This window comes from Protopterus annectens, chromosome 4.part1 (genome assembly GCF_019279795.1).
Source record: "Protopterus annectens isolate FY-2018-M chromosome 4.part1, PAN1.0, whole genome shotgun sequence".
Classification (NCBI taxonomy): domain Eukaryota; kingdom Metazoa; phylum Chordata; order Ceratodontiformes; family Protopteridae; genus Protopterus; species Protopterus annectens.
In genome coordinates this window covers 932,131,203-932,152,830 of record NC_056734.1, presented here as the reverse complement: position 1 = coordinate 932,152,830, position 21,628 = coordinate 932,131,203, and the positions used below count along the sequence as shown (strand labels likewise).

Genomic DNA, 21,628 nt, shown 5'->3' with positions numbered 1-21,628 from the left:
TACAGGGATAGAGACTTGAGGCATGCTACATAGGACATTTTACTTAAGCCCTGTATTCTTTTAGTGAGGAATATCTGTGGACGTTCCAATTGTTGGACATGTCTGGTTAGCTACATACCAAAGGAGGCACTGTACTCAATGATAGGTCTGATGAATGCCAAATACAGTGGAACAATTACTTCCTTGGACTTAGATGCCATACCTTTATTAGTTGCATAACACAGAATGATTTCCTCACTCCTGTAGACACATTGTGGTCAAAGGCTAGATTACTATCTATGTGTGTCCCTAAGTCCCTGACTACTTGGTCATCTCTAAGGGGTGTGTGTCAATATGATAGTTACCAGGGGTGGATGGCTTCCCAGAGGATACTATTGTGAATTTCTTGGCATTTAGTTTCAAGTCCATGGCTCTGACACCAGTTATTTGTATATGTCAGCCCCTCCTGGAGAATATTTGTGTCAGTGTGGGATTCAATAATATCATGCAGGTTGTGGTGAGACCATACAGGAGAGTCCAGAACTGGCAATGATTGGCTTTTACTCATAAGAAAGACACCTCCTGGATTCACTGGCTATTTTAATGTGGAGACATGTTGTCCTGGGAGGTCAAAACAGCATATCCAGTCTTCTTTGGACAGGCAACAAAAGATGGACTGCGCCAAGGCCATATCAAAGATTTCCTGTGAAATACAGCCAATAAGGCCATTTATTGTCTGGAATAGCCAGAGGTCCTTTGGCACCACCTATCTACAGCAATACTATTATCTACTCTGGTTTGGGGGGGATCTCTCAGATGGTTCTATCTTTTAGAAGGCCACTGACCTCATTTATTGCTGCTGCATTCTGACGGAGTGGAATGCTGGGAAAGGGTACAGACTGATGACATGGAAGAAGCTTACAGAAGGGGACAATGCACCTTCTGTATAGTACTTTCTTTTAGTCACTGGCCCTTTCTGTCAGCCAACACAGGAGGAGGGATGGACAGCTGCCCATGATTGCCAACAGAGTAGAATAGTCAAGGAAGACCTCAGTCATTAATGCTGAACACCTGAAAATGGGCTGCATCCTCCTCGCTTTTGCTGGGAGCATCTCCTACTGGAAGAATGAACCATGGAAACTATGGTTCAGACTGCTTTTTTCCTGCTGTTGTTCATTTCAAAACCATCAAATGTGGGCTACTCTGTATTTCGCAAGAGTGACATTGTGAAAGTTGGAACTTCAAACCCCAAGGAGGGTTTTGCCCACTTTCTTAACTTTTGCATTTACCTCAGAGTTAAACAGGCAGGAGTTCTGAAAGGGGAGATTAAAATATCACTTTTGTGCCTGCATCAAAAACAATGAGTCAGCGCCATGTATGCCGGTATATAGTTATGCTGGATTCTATAGTTTCAGTCAGATGTTCACTGGGGTTACACACCACTCTCAGCATGAGGCTTGACAATGATGCTTCTGAATGGAACTGTAAGTTTTGTGTCAACAGTCTGCTGGCCAGCTGTCCCAGTGACTCATGCACTTTACTGACCAGGTCTCACTGAAAATCAGTCAAGTGGAATAAATAGTTGATGGTCCACTGTAAAAATGCTGAAGTTAGAATCACACTTCTAAAGGAGGGCTACAGCCATGATTTCTTATCAGAGTTTGAACTGCAAGGCTGTAAGAAGTTGGTGTCTTTTTAAGAGCTGCTGCTGTAATGACAGTATACAGCTTAGGAGTCTATCACTAGAAGTTCTAACCCTGAGGAAGTCACAGAATACCTTCTGGTTTCCTTGGGGCACAGGCCATACTAACAGGGATTTTCCAAGCAACATCATGTAACATATCCAATATCACAAGTAACATATCCACCAATGGAGGGAATTACCCTACAGGACTGCTGGATGGACCAAAAGATCTTTGCAGTGTTCTCTTTGGGGAGGAAAAAAAGACCAAGGTCAGTTTCCAAACACAAATCTCAAGACTTTGCTAAACCTTGGGTGATTAGGAATGATGGGGAGTCTACATCCTCCTCATCACAGGCATCTGGTAGGGGACACTCAGTAAGGGAGTCAATGAGCTAATTCTTGCATGTGGCCTTCTTAATGACCTCTGGAGGTAGGAAATCTAAAGATGAAGAGGAACAATGTTTAGGCACGTATGTCATGGAGGGAACACCGCAATTAACTTTTGGTTCCTCTTCTCTGCTGTACAAAAGTAGGACAACCAAGGCATCCTGAGGAGGCTACCTGCTATGCCTGTGGCAACACCTGGATGGAAATGGAAGGCGTAGAAGGTCAATGAAAGTTGCTTGCAACATGAAAGCTGCAATTAACAACATCTGCACAAATCCAATGCAACATGAATCCACCAAATGACCTACTCCATGCACACACTAGAGTGAAACTTGTATGATTTTTATTTCATACAGATAATTAGGAGGCAGAGAGCAGAGGTTTCAATTGTCTTTAACTCATTACATCTGAGTGATGCCTCCAGCTGCATATGCAGTTACCTCCTACTGCTCCTCTAGGCATCAATTATTACTTGTTCATATTGCATTAATAATTCCAAAATCATGCCACATACAAGGTATCAGAATATTTTATCTTGAAGCATACATAATGGCAAACACAATTGTACTGATATCTGACCTCTGTCAATGAGCATTTGTTAGAATTGTAAGGTGATAACTTAATTTTTAAAGGCTCAGGCCACACTCACTAGGAGTTAAAGGTACACACTCAAAAGAGTTGCACTAATCATGCCACATACAAGGTATCAGAATATTTTATCTTGAAGCATACATAATGGCAAACACAATTGTACTGATATCTGACCTCTGTCACTGAGCATTTGTTAGAATTGTAAGGTGATAACTTAATTTTTAAAGGCTCAGGCCACACCCACTAGGAGTTAAAGGTACACACTCAAAAGAGTTGTACTGGAGGGAATGAGTTAAGAAATGAAGATTTTATTTCTTTGTACTTCTCTTGTGTGTCTGAAACAGTGTATACATGGTGCCAAGAACCTTGCTGCTAATAACTGTAAGGCCAGAATTGGTGGGACCATTTCCGATGTCAATAAACCAACATATAAAAGTGGCACCAACGTGATGCTCCCAAGTACTGGCACTAAGAATCTGGTGTCATTCTAAGGAGGTGCAATGTTTGTCAGCATGGAAGGAGATGGTCAACAGACCACAATGCATTGCCAGGGATGGTCTGCACCTCTCCCATCTATGCTTTCAGATATTAGCTAAAACACTGTCCTCCCCATAGTGCCTTTTTTAGGCAATGCTAAACTGAAAGCACTTTCATCATAGCAAATCAAAACCAAGAAAATCTAAAGGTATTACTCCTCAATGCTAGGAGTCTAAACAAAAAACTCCATTCTCTAGAAGCTCCCTTTACCCTAGAGAATGCTGATGTCTGTGTGGTCAATGAGACATGGTTTAAAGCCGCAGAGAGCATACCGACAGTGCAAGGTTATAATGCCTTCCATAGATTTAGGGCAGCTACTTCACAGGCAGGGACTAAAGGTGGAGGTGTCTATTTACATCAAAAATTAATATAATCCTAGGTTGGTCAAACAGGACAATGCACTTGAACTGCTCCATGTTCAAAATGTCCACAGGCAAAATCCAATACCACTTCCTTGCAAATTATAGGTCCCCCTCCATGACCCAGGAAACCCATTCCATGTATTTAAATGTATTAGAAACACTAACCATCCAACCTAATACCCTATTCATGGGTGACTAACTACCCATCTATTAACTGGGAATCTTATAGAACACCAAAAGTACATGCACAGAAATTCCTGGATTTTGTAATCACAAACTCCCTGGACCAGAGAGTCAATACACCAACCAGGGGTACAACCACACTGGATCTGGTCCTCACTAATATGGGAGAATGCTGCACACCCCCTACTGTAATGCCTTCCCTGGTAAGGTCAGACCACAAAATGGTCTCCTTTGAAGTAAAAATAAAACCTGAACCCCCAGCTAAACCTGGAATATTCAAGAACTATTCTAAGGCTAACCTGCTATTAAGTCAAAACCTGGCACAATTTCAAGCCCCATAAACCCAGAGAACACTTTTGCCTATGCAGAACTGTTAACAGAAACCCTGTACAACCATATTAATAGCTGCATAAAGACAGCTGTACCCACCAGATAGAAGTACAAAACTAATTCATAAAACAAGCCACTCTGTTGGAATCACAAAATCAATAGGCTGTATAACAGTAGGAAGAAAAACATGCAAAAATTAGGAGGTGCAGCACCCAGCAGGATAAAAGCACTCTCTTCAAACTAAACAAACAGCTCAAAGGACAAATAAAGGCTACCAAAGCCAAATTTGAGGTAAGTTTGGCCTCCTAGGCCAAGGACAACCACAATACATTCTTTAGCTATGTCCACAACCTCAAAGGCAATACACAATTGTGTGCAGAGCTCACGGTAAATGCAGCCACTTATACTGAGCCAGAAGATACAGCAAACCTCCTGGCTGATAAATTCAGCTCCAACTTTGCCCCCCCACTCTCCCTCAACCTTCCCTCAGGTAATATCATCAAATATAACTCCCCCTACTATCACTAGGGAACAGGTCCTTAATGCTCTCTCTAAAACCAACAACACTGTATCAATGGGCCCAGACAATATCCCAGGATGCCTTCTAAATAGCATAAAACATGACCTATCAGGGCCTCTGGAATTACTATTTAACTGTAAACTCCAAACAGGCTTTGTGCCTCATGAATGGAGAAAGGCAACAGTCATCCCTCTGCACAAAGATGGGCCATCTACAGACAATGGAAACTTCAGACCCATAAGCCTTACTAGTCTTATATGTAAAACTATGGACAGAATTATCATGGAGATGATCAACAGAGATATAGTAAACTTCCAGACACTGGACCCAACCCAGTCTGGTTTTGTCAAGGGAAGAGCATGCCTACACAATCTGGTGGACTTCTTTGAGAAGGTCACCAAAGCAATGGATGAGGGTAAAATCGTTCACACTGCCTACCTTGACCTGGTCAAGGCATTTGACACAATACCCCACTCGGTCAATGTTGACAAACTCAAGTGGTTAGGTACAAACCCATATGGCACCCTGTGGATAGCCAACTGGCTCACAGATAGGACCCAGGAAGTTAGGATCGGGGAGTTCACCTTTACAAAGAGGCCAGTCACAAGTGGAGTCTCTCAAAGATCAATCCTTGGAGCACTCCTTTTTGGCATTTACTTCTCAGAAGTCATGGCCAATGTCAGTGGTCTCTGGCTGACTAAATTTGCATATAATGATTGCAAATTAGGATCTGTCACTGAATCTCACACTGACACAAATGTTCTCCAGGAGGGGCTGACACCGGCAAACAACTGTTGACAGAGCCACGGACTAAAACTAAATGCCAAGAACTGCATAATAGTATCCTTTGGGAAGTATCATATTAACAACACACCCTTTAGAGCTGACTAAGTAGTCGGGGACACACATAGATGGTAATCTAGTCTTTGACCATGATGTGTCTACAGTGGTGAGGAAATATTTTTGTGTAGCATAACTTATAAACAAAGGTATGTTATCCAAGTCCAAGGATGTAATTTTTCCATTGTATTCGGCATTCATAAGACCTATCATTGAGTACAAGGCCCCTTTGGTATGTACCTAACCAGGCATATCCAACAATTGGAACATCCCCAGAGGTTCCTCACTAAAAGAATACAAGGTGTAAGTAAAATGTCCTATGCAGACCGCCTCAAGGCTCTAACCCTGTATTTGGTCTCCTACAGGCTTTTGAGGAGAGATCTATGCCTGACATGCAGAGCATTGTCACACTCCACTCTGATGGACCTTCTGCATATCCACAAAACAAACAGCACCAGAATTACCCTTAAACCTTGCCTGTGATATAAATAGGACCTGCCGGACGAATAGGTATGTATCCCAAGGACTACACTGTCTATGGAACAGGCCCTCCCATCCATGTGAAGCAGTGTTCCTCCCTAACCCAATTCAAGTGTGACTTAGACAATTGGATGGAAAATCGGAAATTCATCCCTGATTTGGCACCTATGTCTCCAATGGATACAGGTTACCTGTAAATGGTTCATCTCCCAGGCCCATGCTTACACTTATCAAGGGTATCAGAACTTGTCAGGGATTTGGGATACATGGCTTAAAAAGGCCCTTGTAGTCATTTGCCAAGTAAACACCTATGAAATAATGTTGATCTGGTCAATACCCACAACAGCAGAACCATCAGTATCAATGGCTGCAATTTGCACTAAAAGTTCTTTAACTCTTGAAACAATCTGGGACATTGCTGACAGCCATGCATGCCAAGACTGGGTGCTAGTGACAAAAGTTTGGATGATACCTTGACGAGCAAGAAGTTTGAAGAGAGGCCTTCATCCACTACCAAAACTGATGGGGAAAAGAGCAGAAGACAATTTCCATGCCTTTCTCAATCAGCAGAAGGCAACTTCTTTTGAGACCTAACCAGGGTGTCCACAAAATTGTCAAATTCCATCCCTGGCACTGCAGAATGACAATACAAATCAACTATAAGTCAAGGAAGTCACACTTAGAGAGTCTGAAAGTTTTTGAAGAGACTTGTTTTCTAGCTACATAATCAGTTTTGCATTATACCATTTTTTTTAAATTTAGGATCTGGAGAAGAAAGCTTCAGCTTGTCAGGTTTGTAAGACTTAAGGTGCTTGCATATGGGTTCAGTGCAAGACTCTGATGACAAACCAGATGGCACCAGCTCAGAGGAGGGAGTGGCAACTTCAGCTGCAAACAAGAATCACCTGACTCCTGAAGAGATAATTATTTCTGTTCTTACAGATTTAAGTTGACTCCATCTGTCCAGGAGTGTACTTGTCACGAAAGCCTGGCAGATGGATATTTCACTCAAAGAAATTTAGCAAATGTACCATTTGTCTTTTATATCTTAAATCCCCAGAGTGTGGAGACAAAAGCATTCTTAGCAAAAACAGAAAATAAAGGATATATTTTTGTTTTAAATTGTTAAAATATGTAGCACATTATATAAAACACATCATTAACCCCCCAGAACTTTCTCATACCAGTAAAATCCTCCACATCCAATAGTTCCCTAGAAACAAAAACAAATATTCTCTAATATATCACCTACTCTATGCAAGTCCATCATAGTATTATTCACCGACCTGAAAATTCTACATGACTCACCTAAACCTACACCCCCCACCTATAACTAAATTAAAGCATTTAAATAAAACAACCCTCCTTAACAACCACACAAAAATAGACTCCTACTTAGCCCAATGTGGAATATCCATCCTAATCCAGGCCCATCCTCTTAACCCCACCTCGTCTAAAACTTCTGCCAGTAAAAATCTACTTTTAATCACTCTTAACATGTGCAGCGTCTGCAACAGAACTACAGAACTCCATGCATGGCTAACCCAGCATTCCTCTGATGGGAAATCTCAAAGAAACTTGGCTCAAGCCACATATTAAAGATACTGAACTACTCCCACCAGGGTATGACATAATTAGAGCAGAGTGAACTCAAAAAAAGGGGGAGGTGTAGCATTAATCTATCCTACCACACTCACCCTACTCCCATATCCTAAACCCATCCATTCCATTTATATGGGTGAAATCCTCTTAGCCACCTTAAAAATCAATAATACCGAACCATGCATTGCCGTCCTATATATTCCTCCAGGGGAATAACATCATCATATTAGAAGACATCCTATCCTGGATCTCCCAAAACATTTCCATTGAAACCATCATCCTGGGGGATAGCAACATAAATTGGCAAAATCTAAACTCTGAACACACGACCAACAGCATAAACCTAAATGGTTTTAGCCAACTTATCTCTTCTTCAACTCGAATTTCAAAAAAATAAAGACCAATGAACTACACTTGACTGGATCCTAATTTCAGATCCCCACAAAAACACCAACTCTGGAAACTTACCTAATAAGATAAGTGACCACCTACCCACCTATACTAACAGAGCCATAACCCACACCAACAAAAAACACATTTATAAAACCTCACGTAATTTGTCTAACTTCAACCAACAGCAATTTAACTCAATACTAAAAATCTATAAACTGGCCCTTAACTAAAATCCCTACCAAGATGACACTATCAGCCACTTCAACAAAATATTCCTAGATACCCTTAACAACTTAGGCCCCCTCCCTCTGGCTAACCAAGAACACTCAAAACCTACTAGTAACAAGAGACAAGGATGAACAAGAATGGCAAAAAATTAAAAGTGACCCAAACTACGAAAAGTACAAACAACTATGCAACCAAGCCAAAAAAAAAAATGTTTAACAATTACAAGAAGCACTATTTTTTCCCCACCAACTAACCTCCCACAAAAATAACCCCCAAAAATTTGGTATACCATCTCTCAGCTCATTAACCCTGGAACCAAAGAAAACCCACACCCTGCCATTGATAAACCCCTATCCCACATAGCTGAAGCTTTCAACACACATTTCATAGACAGCACACTCAGTCTACTCAATCCCTCCAATCAGCCCCAAAACGCTCATCCCTAGCAAAACCCCACCTCCTCCCAAACAATTACAAAACACCCCCTCCTTATCTTCCCAGCGCCCTCAGGACACCACCACAACACACCAACATCTTCCTCTCCTTACTCTCCAACCTGTACCCACTCACCACATACATAAGTTGCTCCTCAAACTAAAACCTTGTTCTCCCTCCACTGACAACCTCCCACCAGAGTACTTAAAACTTGCCGCTGTATACACATCAACCAATCCATCATGAAATTCTACATCCACACCCTGTGGAAAAAAAAACAATAACACCTGTACACAAAGGTGGTAAATCTTATGACATTTTCAGTTATCGCCCCATCGCTATACTATCTACCCTATCCAAACTATTAGAAAAATGCATACATAAACATCTACAAAACAACTTGCCCCCACCCAGCATATCTTTAGACCTTCACATAGTACAACTATTGCATTAGCCTCTTTCAACACAGCTAGGGAGGCCAGACTGTTGACATCTGTAAAATTTCTTGATCTATCCAAGGCCATTAACACCGTTTCCCACCCAAAACTACAACAACTCTCTACCCTCGGTCTTTCCCCTAGTACTCAACTATGGTTCAACAGTTATGTAACAGACAAGCAACTATGCGTAAAATGGCAGGGAATCCTCTCAAACTACCTAATGGCAATGGAGTTCCACAGGGGGCCCATTCTCAGACCATTACTCTAACATCTTCGTTAACAACCTTCACACCACCTCCCACCAAAACTCCCTTAAATAATATGCCGTTGATTCTACTATCATCTCCTCCTCCAACAACATAAAACACCTTAAGCATCTAACCCAAACTGCCTTCACTTCCGTACAGACCTGCCTAAACAATGCACAGCTCCTGCTGAACCCAAATAAAACAAAACTTCTCCCTTTCACAAACAAAAATCTCTCAGCTGACTTCAAGATAATTTCTCTAAACAATACTCAACTAGAAGTTATTTCCCAAGCCAAATTACTAGGCGTAACCATAGAGAATAGCCTTTCCTTTGATCTACGTATTCATAATGCAAACAAAAAAAAACTCACTGCAAACTAGGAGTGCTATACTGGCACAAAAACTTCATGAACTCAAACCACCAAAACCACCCTGGCTACTACATACCTGTTCCCGTCTTCTTCCATTCTGACAAACATTCAGAATACCCTAAAAAACAAACTGGAATCCTGTTATAATAAAATTGCTACATTCGCTATAAATGCACCCCACAACACACACCCCTGCAATGCTCTCAATACCTTCAACTGGCTCAAACTTCCACACCTCCTACACCAACTACAACTCAATATGGCACACAAAGTTGTATATCAAACTGATAACTGCCCAGCACTCAACTCACTCCTCCAAGCCTACACACCCACCAGAAAACCCAGCTCTAAAGACAAGCAACTAGTATCTACTAAAAACGTCCAAAAACTAATGGGCACAAGACGAGCGTACACTGCAAAGTCCAACAAGGTTTCACAAGACAAGACGAGCGTACACTGCAAAATCCAACAGAGTTTCACAAGACAAGACGAGCGTACACTGCAAAGTCCAACAAGGTTTTCAAAGACGAGTGTACACTGTAAAGTCCAACAAGGTTTCACAAGACAAGACGAGCGTACACTGCCAAGTCCAACAAGGTTTCACAAGACAAGACGAGTGTACACTTTGTGACTTGGATTCTGTGCAGCCAGATAGTTTTTAACTTTTTATTGCGTGGCAGTTACCAGAGTGTGGACCGGACTACTGATCGCTGTAAGCTTGTTTTACTCAGCTATTAAACCTTGTTGGACTTTGCAGTGTATGCTCGTCTTGTCTTGTGCCAACAAGCAACTAGTAACCAGTCACACAACTTTTACTCCTTTATTGTAATGAACCCACTTTTCCTTTTCGCTCAGTCATACAATCTTATCTGACATAGCTTGTATTTAAAAACACAACTGTTATTGTCAAGCTCAGGTCTCTATTGTCAATTACCATGTATATACCTCATTTTATTGTTTTATAATTGCTACAATCTTTTGTTCTTTTTTTCATCTCATACTATTATAGTGTACTATTTTTTTTTTATATATTCAATTTTATTCCTGAATGTTAGGATATTACTCCTATGTTCTCTCTTGTCATATGTTTTACATGTAACCACCTTGTTCATTTGTTGTTACACTGCTAACATATGTTTTACATTTGACCACTTTTTTCATTGCTGTTATACATAAAAATTTGTAAACTATCTGGAGCTATTCTTCTCAGGTCTCCACTAAAAATGGTCCTCTGGCTCAGTTGGACTAACCTGTTTAACACATGTCAAATAAATAATTAAATAAATAACCCTTCACGACCAAATAAAAATGCTTGCAGTGCCTATACTCTTACACTGTGGCAAAACTCTGGAATGCCTTACCAACCAGCATCAGGACAATTACAGACTAAGAATTTCAAACTCAAAACAACTACAATATACAAGCATCTGCCCCTGTTCCAAAGCGACCTATAGCAACCCCTGTTCCAATTGACCTAGCTCCTCCCTTCCTATCCCCCACCTTAAACACTATCTCCTCTACTCCATTCTTCCTCCTACTCTACCCTGCACCCCCCCCAAAAGACACATCTGCCTGATTGAGTCCCGACCACAAAAATTAAGCCCCCCATTTTTCTCTTCAAATTATCTGAGAGTCTTACCTTTACTTTCTCTTAAGCTTTTCCCAAAGATCTACCTAGAGTCTACCTAAACACCTTTTAAACTATGCAGACTTTCATATAGGTGTGTACTACCTAAAAATATTGTAACTAGATTAACTATATTAACCTATATCTCTGCATTTCTTGACTGCAATAATTACTGCTGTAAGCGATTATCAACTGCCAATATTTCAAAAGAGCTACCATGTAATTTGTAAGCTACACTTCCATGGAAATTAAATGATCACTGTACTTAATATTTACTAAAAGTTTTTTTTTTTTTACTTTGTACAGCTTTTCTCCCTGGGTTTCCAGTGAAAATGGGTTCCTGACCCAGTTGCACTTTCCTGGTCAACAAATGTCAAGCAATTAAATAAAATAAATAAATAAAAAAGAGACAGAGACAGGTAATGCTTTGAAACTAGTACTTATAAAAGTTAGAAAGGTAATGAGCCAGAGAAATGTCAAATGGCAAGAACTAAACATGGAACTAGAGTCAGAAAATGTAGTAAAAACCCCTCTAATAAGATATTTACTTAAGGCAAGTAACCACACAATCTAGCACAAATACACTAGGCACAGTCACACCAAAACAAGATTTAATAATTTAGTGGTTTCATTCATTAAAATGCAACACAAACTTCATCACAATATAAGAAGTTGTAAAGAAATACTTAAGAAACATAAACCACCTCATTGAAAAAAAAAAAAAAATCAACCACTCACATTAATCAATATCACATTTAAACATTTAAAAAGACAGCAGTATAAAGTATCCATATATAAAATAGTAAATACATGCACGTATAAACTCATGTACAAAAACATAAACATTTTAGAATTCTTATCTCAAAACCCTATGCAAGTTGCACATCACTTAGAAGCATCTCAGATAAAGCACACTGATAAAAGGTGCCAGGCAGTACCAATGGTAATGATAACTCCAGAAATGTAGCACTTACTTGTGTCACCATCCACTAGTGTTAGATTCCGAGTGTAGATATTATTTAATCTCCTGCCACTGCCTGATGCAAAAGGTGAGAACTGGTCTGGAAAAAAAATGCAATGAGACAAGACACCTTTAACTGCAGTTTGCAGAGGTGTGACAACTATTTTGGACAAATTATCTTCTTCTACAGTTTGGTAAAAAAACATATTATGGTTTATCAAATACATAGAATGCGACTGTTGTAAAGATAAATTGCACTTTTAATTTTATTCTTCTTTCTTAACAAGCATTTTAATCAATTCTTTCCTTGCATCACTACAAATAATAACAATAATAATAATAATAATAATAATAATAATAATAATAATAATAAAATGTTTTTAAAGTAATCTTTATTCGGCTTTGCTCTACAATTCTGACTACTCCCCCAATCATATTACTGTCAGTATTATATTATCAACTAAGTATGGAGTTCCGATCTTGACAGTATAATAACAGGTTGTGTTACACACTTAAATGACGTCAGGGATGGTATTTCACATCCACCAGTCTTTGAATCCTCAAATTTACTAACACAAGTACTTTAACAGCAATTTCTCAACTAGCAGTCCAGGAAGTATCACAGGCTAGATTATGTAAGACTTACTCCCAGCATAAGTGAGATACTCTGACATAATGCTTGCACAAGATTATCTTACATTGACAGCAAGTCTTAAGTAATCCCATGCCGTGTCTTCTCCCTCCTCTTTGTGGGAAGCCCTACATGTTTGCACAGTGATCAGCAGCGGTGAATACATATTCATGCCACGCACCACATTTAAATGCAAACAAGTGCAGTTTGGTGGCCTGAAACAGTGTTGCCAGCCAGGAAACCATGTAAAGCAACACGAACAGCGAAGTCGTTTACCTTACAGCAACTTAGGTTAGGAGGATCGCTCGGAATGCCACAATAATTACCAGGGATTATCATATAGTAATGTATATGGTCCAAACACAGTGCAGGACAGTGTATATAGTACAGAGTATTGTGGAATCTCATTCCAGGTATTCTGTACAAGTTATGTAATGATCTGTAAGGGTACATGGACTGACGTGTAAAACAAACAGTCAGGGGAAATGTGTGTATTGAACAGGTTTACACAGATGGATTGCAGGAATGAACACAGGGAAAGAGGATAGATGAAATATAATATACAGCAGATGAGGGCATGTAAATGAAAGACAGTTGTAGCAGGAGCACTAATCATATATCAACATGGTACAGTACAGAATGCACAGTGAGACTGTATATTATTTGAAAGTCAGACAACGTGACATAACAATGGAGAAGATGTCTTTGTGATACAAGCATCCTGACGTGAATGATGGACAAGACAACTATAAGGGATGTTACATACAATTTGGGTTGGGTGCATACTGTGAAGCTTTGCAAACTGATTTGCCTGAATATGACTGTAATGTCAGCAGAGGTCTCCAAAAAGTGGGACACATTTACAGGCTCATGGAGAACAGTAAAAGAAACATGCAATATCATAGAAAATATCAGAATAATACCACCAGTAATCCCATGACTGACATATGTAATTCTGAGTGATCATACATGGTCCTGCACGAACACAACTGTACAACTATTATGCCATCTCAGTAATCTAGGAGGGTAATCAAGCACACCGTCCTGACACTGTAACATCTGCTGGAGGTATTAGGAGGGACACTGCTATCCCTGTATGTGACATTATGATCACTGACTGGTGTTCATGGCATGTGTGTGTGTGTGTGTGTGTGTGTGTGTGTGTGTGTGTGCACGCGCATCTGTGAGGCACAATCCATACGGTCATGAATGCAGCCCATGTCATCAATGTTGTCAAACAGCTATGTATGTACTGTGTGCATCACTGGAACAAGTATCCCATATGCATCTGGTGTAACAACTTGGTGGGGGTTCAGAACCACCAGACAGCAATGTTTATGCAACAAAAAGAACACCTATGTATGACCAATAAGATATGTGGCAGCTCACTGCGGCAAAGGTGGTATACTTCAGTTACACATCAGTGGAAGAAGTGTAGGGAGGTACATGAAGAAGAGTGCATTGCACTCAGTTATTGATGTGATGAAGAATGTGAACTGTGGAGGTATTATGGCCTTTGATGTGGACATCCTAAACATACTCAGTAGTTGTGTTACACACAAGGGAGCAGTCATCACTGTGGCCACATGCTGGTGGATGTTCCACATACCATATATCCCAGGACACAGACCACATACTAACTGGTCTGTTTATAGGGTGTGATGTCTACATTATCCTTGGGTTGTATGTTTGTTTTCATAACGTAACAAATCCCCCCATGTTTTTGTTTAATCTCATGTGCTGTCATGGCTGTGGGGCAGCAATCTTTGGTGTGTGTTGATACTGTCTGTATTATATTAGTATCATAGCTGGATTCAAAGACTGCCCACAATATGTAGTTTTCCAGACAACTGTTTGGACATAGGATGTGTAAGTCATTCTTGATGTCTGTGACTTAAATAATGGAGGAGAAAGGGCCTAGCAGACAACCCTGATGAATAGACCTGATCACTAGACCCGATATACAGGTCGTGTCACAAATTTCAACATATTCAGATGCCAAGTATGTGATCCAGTGGTCTACCACTTGGTGATATAGGTGTTTAGGCCACAATGTAGTGTCAAATGCCTTGGCCTGGTCAAATTCCACAGGATGACAGTGTTGTCATCATGCATGCCCTCGATGACCTCTTTTGAGGACATGTAACAGATGTGGATGTAGCATTAACAACTCACACATCTGCTGTACACAGCCGGGATATTACTAGTGTCCATTTAGAACAGGTCCATGATGACATGTTGGTCTACCTCACAGATGAGGCGAGTCAGGATGTGCCTACACAAGCATGCATCATGTGCTGTCCCCCCAACTCAGATAGATGCATGTTGATGTACACCCTTTCACGCGAACATAGCCTGCATGGAGGGTATGTTGAAGTGTGTATCCAACAGTATCAGGTAAGTGCATGTTCTGAGTCATGCTATAGGTTATCTGTAATGTTGTCACAGCCCATTGATTCCCTGTGATAGGCCTGGACGAAGGCAAAAAAGTGCATACTGCCTATCTTGATCTGGCCTAGGGTTTGGACACAATCTCCCACTAAGGTATCATTGAGAAATTCTCCCAGCTGCAGATTAACCCTTTTATCACTAGATGGTTAACTAAATGGGCCACCGACAGAACACATACTGTGAAAGTTGGTGAATCAACCTCTACCAGTAGAGCTGTCACCACTGGCATACCCCAAGCATATGTGCATGGCCCCTTACTGTTTGGAATCAATTTCTAGACAGTCCAGGCTAAAGAATACAGCCTTTGGGTAACCAAGTTTACTGATTCTTGTATATTAGTTGCAATCAATGAGTCCATCAATGATGATAACATACTACAGGAGTGGCTAACACAGACTTGGTGCCAAAGTCAAACGGTCTAAAAATAAACGCAAAAGAGTGTCATCATTTTCTCCTCCTGCAAAGTGGAATTCATCACTAATTACAACAATGACAACACTTTACCTATGCTGAAAGCCAGTGGGAACGCACGTATATAGCAATCTGAACTTCAACCAAGTGTCCACAGTGGTATGGAAAGGCTAAGTTGTGCACCTCATAAGTCAGGCCGTCATATCCACATTTCAGGATGATACAACAGCACTTTACTCGAACCTCATCAGAACTTTAATAGAGTATAATGCTTCCTTTTGCATGTACCTCACCACACACCTGCAACAGCTGGACAGACCACAGGGGTTTCTCACCAAGAAATTACAGGGCCTACAAACCATGCCATGATGTCTTTGAACAGACTGAAGCCCTGCCACTGTAATATGTACCGTACAGGATGAGGTGACTTGTCCCTGGCCAACAGTCTAGTCTCTGATCCTGCCCTGATGGGAACACTACACATCCACAAATCAGCTGTAGCTGATGGCATCAGCAGAGTCTGGTGAGGAGAAAATGGTAATAGCAGTGTCTCACATGCTGTTGTAAAATGCTCTCTCTAATGTCAAGCAAGTGCAAAAACACATACACACCCCATTTGACTGCAATGATAACAGAATCCCTACCTAAGTACACAGACTAGAGAACTCTGTATTTAAGGCAAGCTTCACAGCTCAAGTGTGACTTGAAGAGTGCCAGGCAAGAGTTTATAGGTGCTGACATCAACAGTGTCTGGTGAGGAGAAAATGGTAATAGCAGTGTTCCACATGCTGTTGTGAAATGCTCTCTAATATCAAGCAAGTTCCCAAACATATACACAGACATGCACATAAATCCCAGCTGAGTGCAGTGAGAAAAGAACCCCTACCTAAATACAGAGACTAGAGAACTCAGTACTCTACGCAAGTGCCATGGCGCAAATCTGACTTTTATAAGGCTGCAGGACAACTTACAGTGGATGATATCAGCACCGGATGTTGGAGAGAAATGTTGGGAGGTCTGCGTGAAATGGATATGCAGGTATGTGCAAGTCTCAAAATATTGGCAATCCATAGGATTGGAGTAATAACTGTTGGATACAAACTTGTGCTCCTCTGACTAGACAGACACATATGTACACACACACACACACATACATGCATGCATGCATGCACACACGTCTCTGTTGAGTTCAGTGGGAACACGACCCTTACCTATCTAACTACACAGACTAGTGAACTCAGTACTTTATGCAAGCACCATGGCACAAGTCTGACCTTTACAAGGCTGCAAGACAACTTATAGTAGATGACAACAGCACTGGATGCTGGAAAGAAGATGATGGGATGCCTGCATGAAATGGATGTGAAGGTATGTTCAACTGTCAAGATATTTCAAGTTCTGCATGTTAACAGACTGATGGGGTGTTTTGTGTAGTATTTGGTGGTTGTTTTCCAATGTGCAGGTATACTTTAGGAGACACCTTTACAAACTAGATGCAAACAGGTGTCCACATTACTACAAGTATTAAAAAATCTGAATGTTTATCTTCATTCTAAAGATGTGCATGGTACATAACACAATATTTGTTATTAATTTATGTAGTGTGGCTGATATATTTGTGAACAAGTACTGAGAGACTAAGGATGCAATGCACGGGGGAGGTTACAGATTGCTGCATTGTAAATATGTGACATTGCCTTAGACAGGACCTTAATTTTTTCCTGTTTCCACAGGTAGTTTCATGTCAAGAACATTAAATGGACAGTAAAGCAATACATGTTGTTGCCCACTTTGGAAAGCGCACCGCCTAGCAACTGGTTTGCACGACTGCTGGCAAAGTGTGCATATGAGATACAGACTTCTACTTATTTCCCTGTTTGCGTGTAGTTAAGCTGTTTGCAAATGTGAGCCTCTGAGCTATCATTCTAAGAGTTCTCAGTACAGAGAGTATGAAACACACGTGCTGCTTAACTGACTCTGTGGCAGCAGGTGTAAATGCATAGACACATTTCTTTTTCAGCCCAAATGTTATAGTGTTCGAATCCAGGTGTATGTAATACTTTTAAATTAGTGATAATGCAATGAAATTATACTTTACATTGCATTCACTGTGTATTATTGTGTGTTGATGTAGCACAGTGTGTTTAAGCAGCACTGAGCGGAGGTAGCTGCCTCAATAAAGAGTTGTTCACCACCGCTTAGCATTGGTGTGCGATGCCAAACTCCATGCAAACATAGAGTCCAAAAAGTGAAGGGCTCCATTGTTTTTTTTTTTTTTTCAGTACTTACATGTGTTGTGTGTGATTCTATTTTTTGACCAGATTATAGGTGTTTGTTTATTTTATTTTACTTTTGTTTACTGGTAAGTCAGACTGACCCAATGGCTCATTTTCAAAAGAGGCCAGGGGATAAAGGCGCCGATTAATGGATACAATTAGCACTAAAGTTAGACTGGTAAAATAAGACAGTGGAGGAAAGCTCTATTACATATAATGCAATTACTAATAGAGTGAAAGTGGTAAAATAAGAACAACAGTGGTCAATAGAACTGTACAATATTTAAGCATAAAAACAACATGCAGACGAAGATGAAATACTCAAACAGTTAAGTAATAAAAGTCGAACATAACATGGAAAAGAAAAGATTGTCTGCAAATAAATTAGGTGACATGTCATTAGAGGTCATTTGCAGAGTCATAATGAGAGTAGACAACAATACATCCGAGTAAAGCCTTTACACAATATGTATAAGCTAAACATATATTGTCTGAATTCACATAGGATACACAAAGTAAAAATGCATGAAATGATAGACAGGCAGAAATTGAGGCAGCTGGGTAGAAGCTGACAGATTTAGAACACATAGAATGCATAGCATGGTAATAAGATAAAGAAGGAAAGAAAGTTTAGCCTGGCTTAGTCCAGGAGCAAAGCTGGGTGTTGGTTAGGTGCTCCTTAAAAAGTAGTTTGAATTTGGATGTGTTACTAGTATTAAGTATAATCTGAGGCAATGAGTTCCAGGACTTTGACATTTTGTTGGAGAACAGTGAATCACCATGACTATTACTGGATTTAGTTACTTTCAGTAGGTGTTTGCTAGAGGATCTTGGGGATCTACAGTTGGAGTGGGGCTGAGCTAAGTCCTTGAGTGCTCGGCAGTTATCAGGGTACTGAAGGATGGAGTGAGTGAAGTTAGTTTAAAAAAATATAAGATTAGGTAGTTACATCCATTTTAGTTGGTTTAATGCTGTGCAGTGATGCATAAAGAAGGTTTGAAGCAAATCTGGTAATTTTATTATAGTAGAATTCCAGTTTGCTTATGTCTGTTTTTCTGAGATTAGTGAATGTTGGTGAGTTATATAAGGGGGTGGAGAGTAGGTGTGTTCTGGAGATGAAATGTCTGGTGGTATCAGTTAGGAATGGCTTGAGTCTGTACAGTGAATCAAACTTTATGTGGACTTTTTTGATAGTAGGTGTTTGTGGAATTTAAGACTGTTGTCAATTGTGGCCCAAGGAGCTTGGTGTGATCAATAGGTTCGATTACAGTTTTACTGGAACAGCAGATACTGAAAGGGGGAAGGCAATCAAGTGTTTTGGTACTTGTGAAGAGCACAGGTTTTATTTGGATTGAGTACAAGCTGAAAGTCTGAAAGGTATTTTTCGACATCTAGGAAAGATTGTTGTGTTCTTTGTAGGAGCTCTGCCAGGAGGGAGCTAAACATATGAGGGAGGAGTCTTGTCTTGTTGGGTTCTTTGAAGGAGTTCTGGTAGGGAGGGAGCTGAACATGTGAGGGAGGAGTCATCTGTACATTAAACAATGGTTGCATGTTTAGTGGCTGTGCAGACTTTGTTGGTAAAAATGGTGAAGAGCAGTGGACCAATAATTGAGCCTTGAGCTACACCGACAGACAAGTAGCAGGGTGGAGAGTTCATTTTGCCACTTAACTGCATGTTGGTGGTCAAATAAGTAGCTTATAAATGAGGAAAGGATGATTGGGTAAAGCTCAAGGAGGCTAGCTCATTCAGAAGTTTTTGGTGGGATACTGTGTCAAAAGCCTTTGACATATCAAGGAAGACTGAAGAGATGAGTTGTCCGTTGTTTCTAAGCTGGTTGATAGAATTAGTACAACTAACTAGAGCAGTTGTAGTACTATGTTTTGGTTGAAAACCATGTTGGGATGTGAACAGGAGGTTGTTCCTTAGAAGACAGTCAAGGAGTTGTGTGTGTATGCATTTTTCAAGGATCTTAGTTATGGGAGTGAGAAGAGCAACTGGCCTGTAATTTGAGAAATCAGTGAAGGTGCAGCCTTTGGGCAGCCTTGGTGGTGCAGCGGTTAGAGTTGCCACCTCACAGCAAGAGGTTCTCCCGTTCGATCCTCGGCTGGGGTGCCTTCTGTGTGGAGTCTGCATGTCCTCCCTGTGGTCACATGGGTTTTCTCCAGGTGCTCCGGTTTCCTCCCACATCCCAAAGACATGCTGTAAGTGGATTGAACACTCTAAATTGACCCTAGGCGTGACTGGGTGCATGTGTGTGCCTTGTGTGGAAGGTTGAACGCCGGGCTGGCAACTTGACACTGTAAAACTCCACTGCCAATCATGAGCAGACAGGTGATCCATTCTGGAGACCCCTAACCAGTTAAAGCCAAAAGAAGAAAAAGAAGTGAAGGTGCAGCCTTTGTGTAGGGGGAAGACAGAACAGAGGTGAAATGGAGGACAAGCAGGGGGAAAAACAAAGGGAAAGCAATACAGGAATGTGCAGGAAGGAAGTAGGAAAGAATCATAGCTATCCATTTCAACAGTGTAAAATGAAAATATATACAGAACATTAGCTGAATTTGGACTGTCACCTCCACAAAGAGGGGTGACAACAACACAATCATGTTGTATAGCTAACTGGACCAAATCAAGTGTATCAAGAAGATGTGTGGGAAATGGAGATCTAAGTATGGGACGAAATTTTTTTGTGGGACAGGTGCCCATTTTTTTTTTTTTAGTTCATTAAGAGGGGAATGCTGAGTAAAGGACATTGGTAATTCTGGGTCAGGTAAGTTGGGTAGGTGAGGAAGCAAATACAAACAGGACAAACAAGACAAGACACAGGGATGGTGAGGGACACAGGGATGGTGAGGGACACAAGTCTGGGGGATGCCATGACTAGGGCGAGGTGGGGGACAACACAAACTCATGCCCATCAAACATAGGGACAGTGAGTATCTAGTTCTCAGCCACAAGACTGTCATTCACCGTCCCCTTCTCTGCTGGAGTGCTTGAAGTCTTCTCCTCTTATGGACCATGAGGGACCACAGCCTCTCCATATGGTGTAGGCGTATATCAACGGTGCTGTGCACGACCCTATGCACCAAACCTGGTATTGCCTGGTGGTAATAAAATCCCCAGCTCTGCCACTACTTCCGGAGGGTACCACAGCACCAGCTGATGTGGTAGTGCTACCTGAGGATGCAGGTAGTGCAGTGGCAGCAGAGGCCGTACTGCCAGATTGGGTCCCAGATGTGCTGGGCATCAGTTCTGGAGCCAGTTAAGTGGTGGTGGGGGGGCTGACCCAATGGGGTTGGCTTACTTTGCTATGCTGTAAAGCATTTAGTGATTTGTTACAGATGGATGATGTTGGGGTGAGAGAAACAAGGAGATAAAATTAGTACCATCATATGTGACATACAATGCATGATCACAATTACACAACTACTTTATCTGAAGTATTACATTTAAGTATACATCCTAACAACTATCAACTATAATTACGGATTGCTTAAAGCAATCCTTGCAATGTGCATATATTGCAAATATGCTTGGTCCAGTTAAGCAGATTATAGTTAATAGCAGGGCATTTATGCCACTTGTATAGATTTTAATTTATGTAATATTATTAAAAAAATGCAGTGCTGTATAGTTTTTACTTGTGGGATTTGAACCTACATC

At 40.8% G+C, this 21,628-nt stretch overlaps 1 protein-coding gene across 1 annotated transcript in view; it reads right to left on the bottom strand.

Moving 5' to 3' along the window:
- MCCC1 (methylcrotonyl-CoA carboxylase subunit 1) overlaps positions 1 to 21,628 on the bottom strand; it is a gene marked incomplete in the record, with an annotated part of 1,520,932 nt that overhangs the window by 315,360 nt on the left and 1,183,944 nt on the right. Inside the window, 1 exon segment of the mRNA XM_044070663.1 lies at positions 12,212 to 12,298. Coding sequence (XP_043926598.1) covers positions 12,212 to 12,298 — 87 coding nt within the window.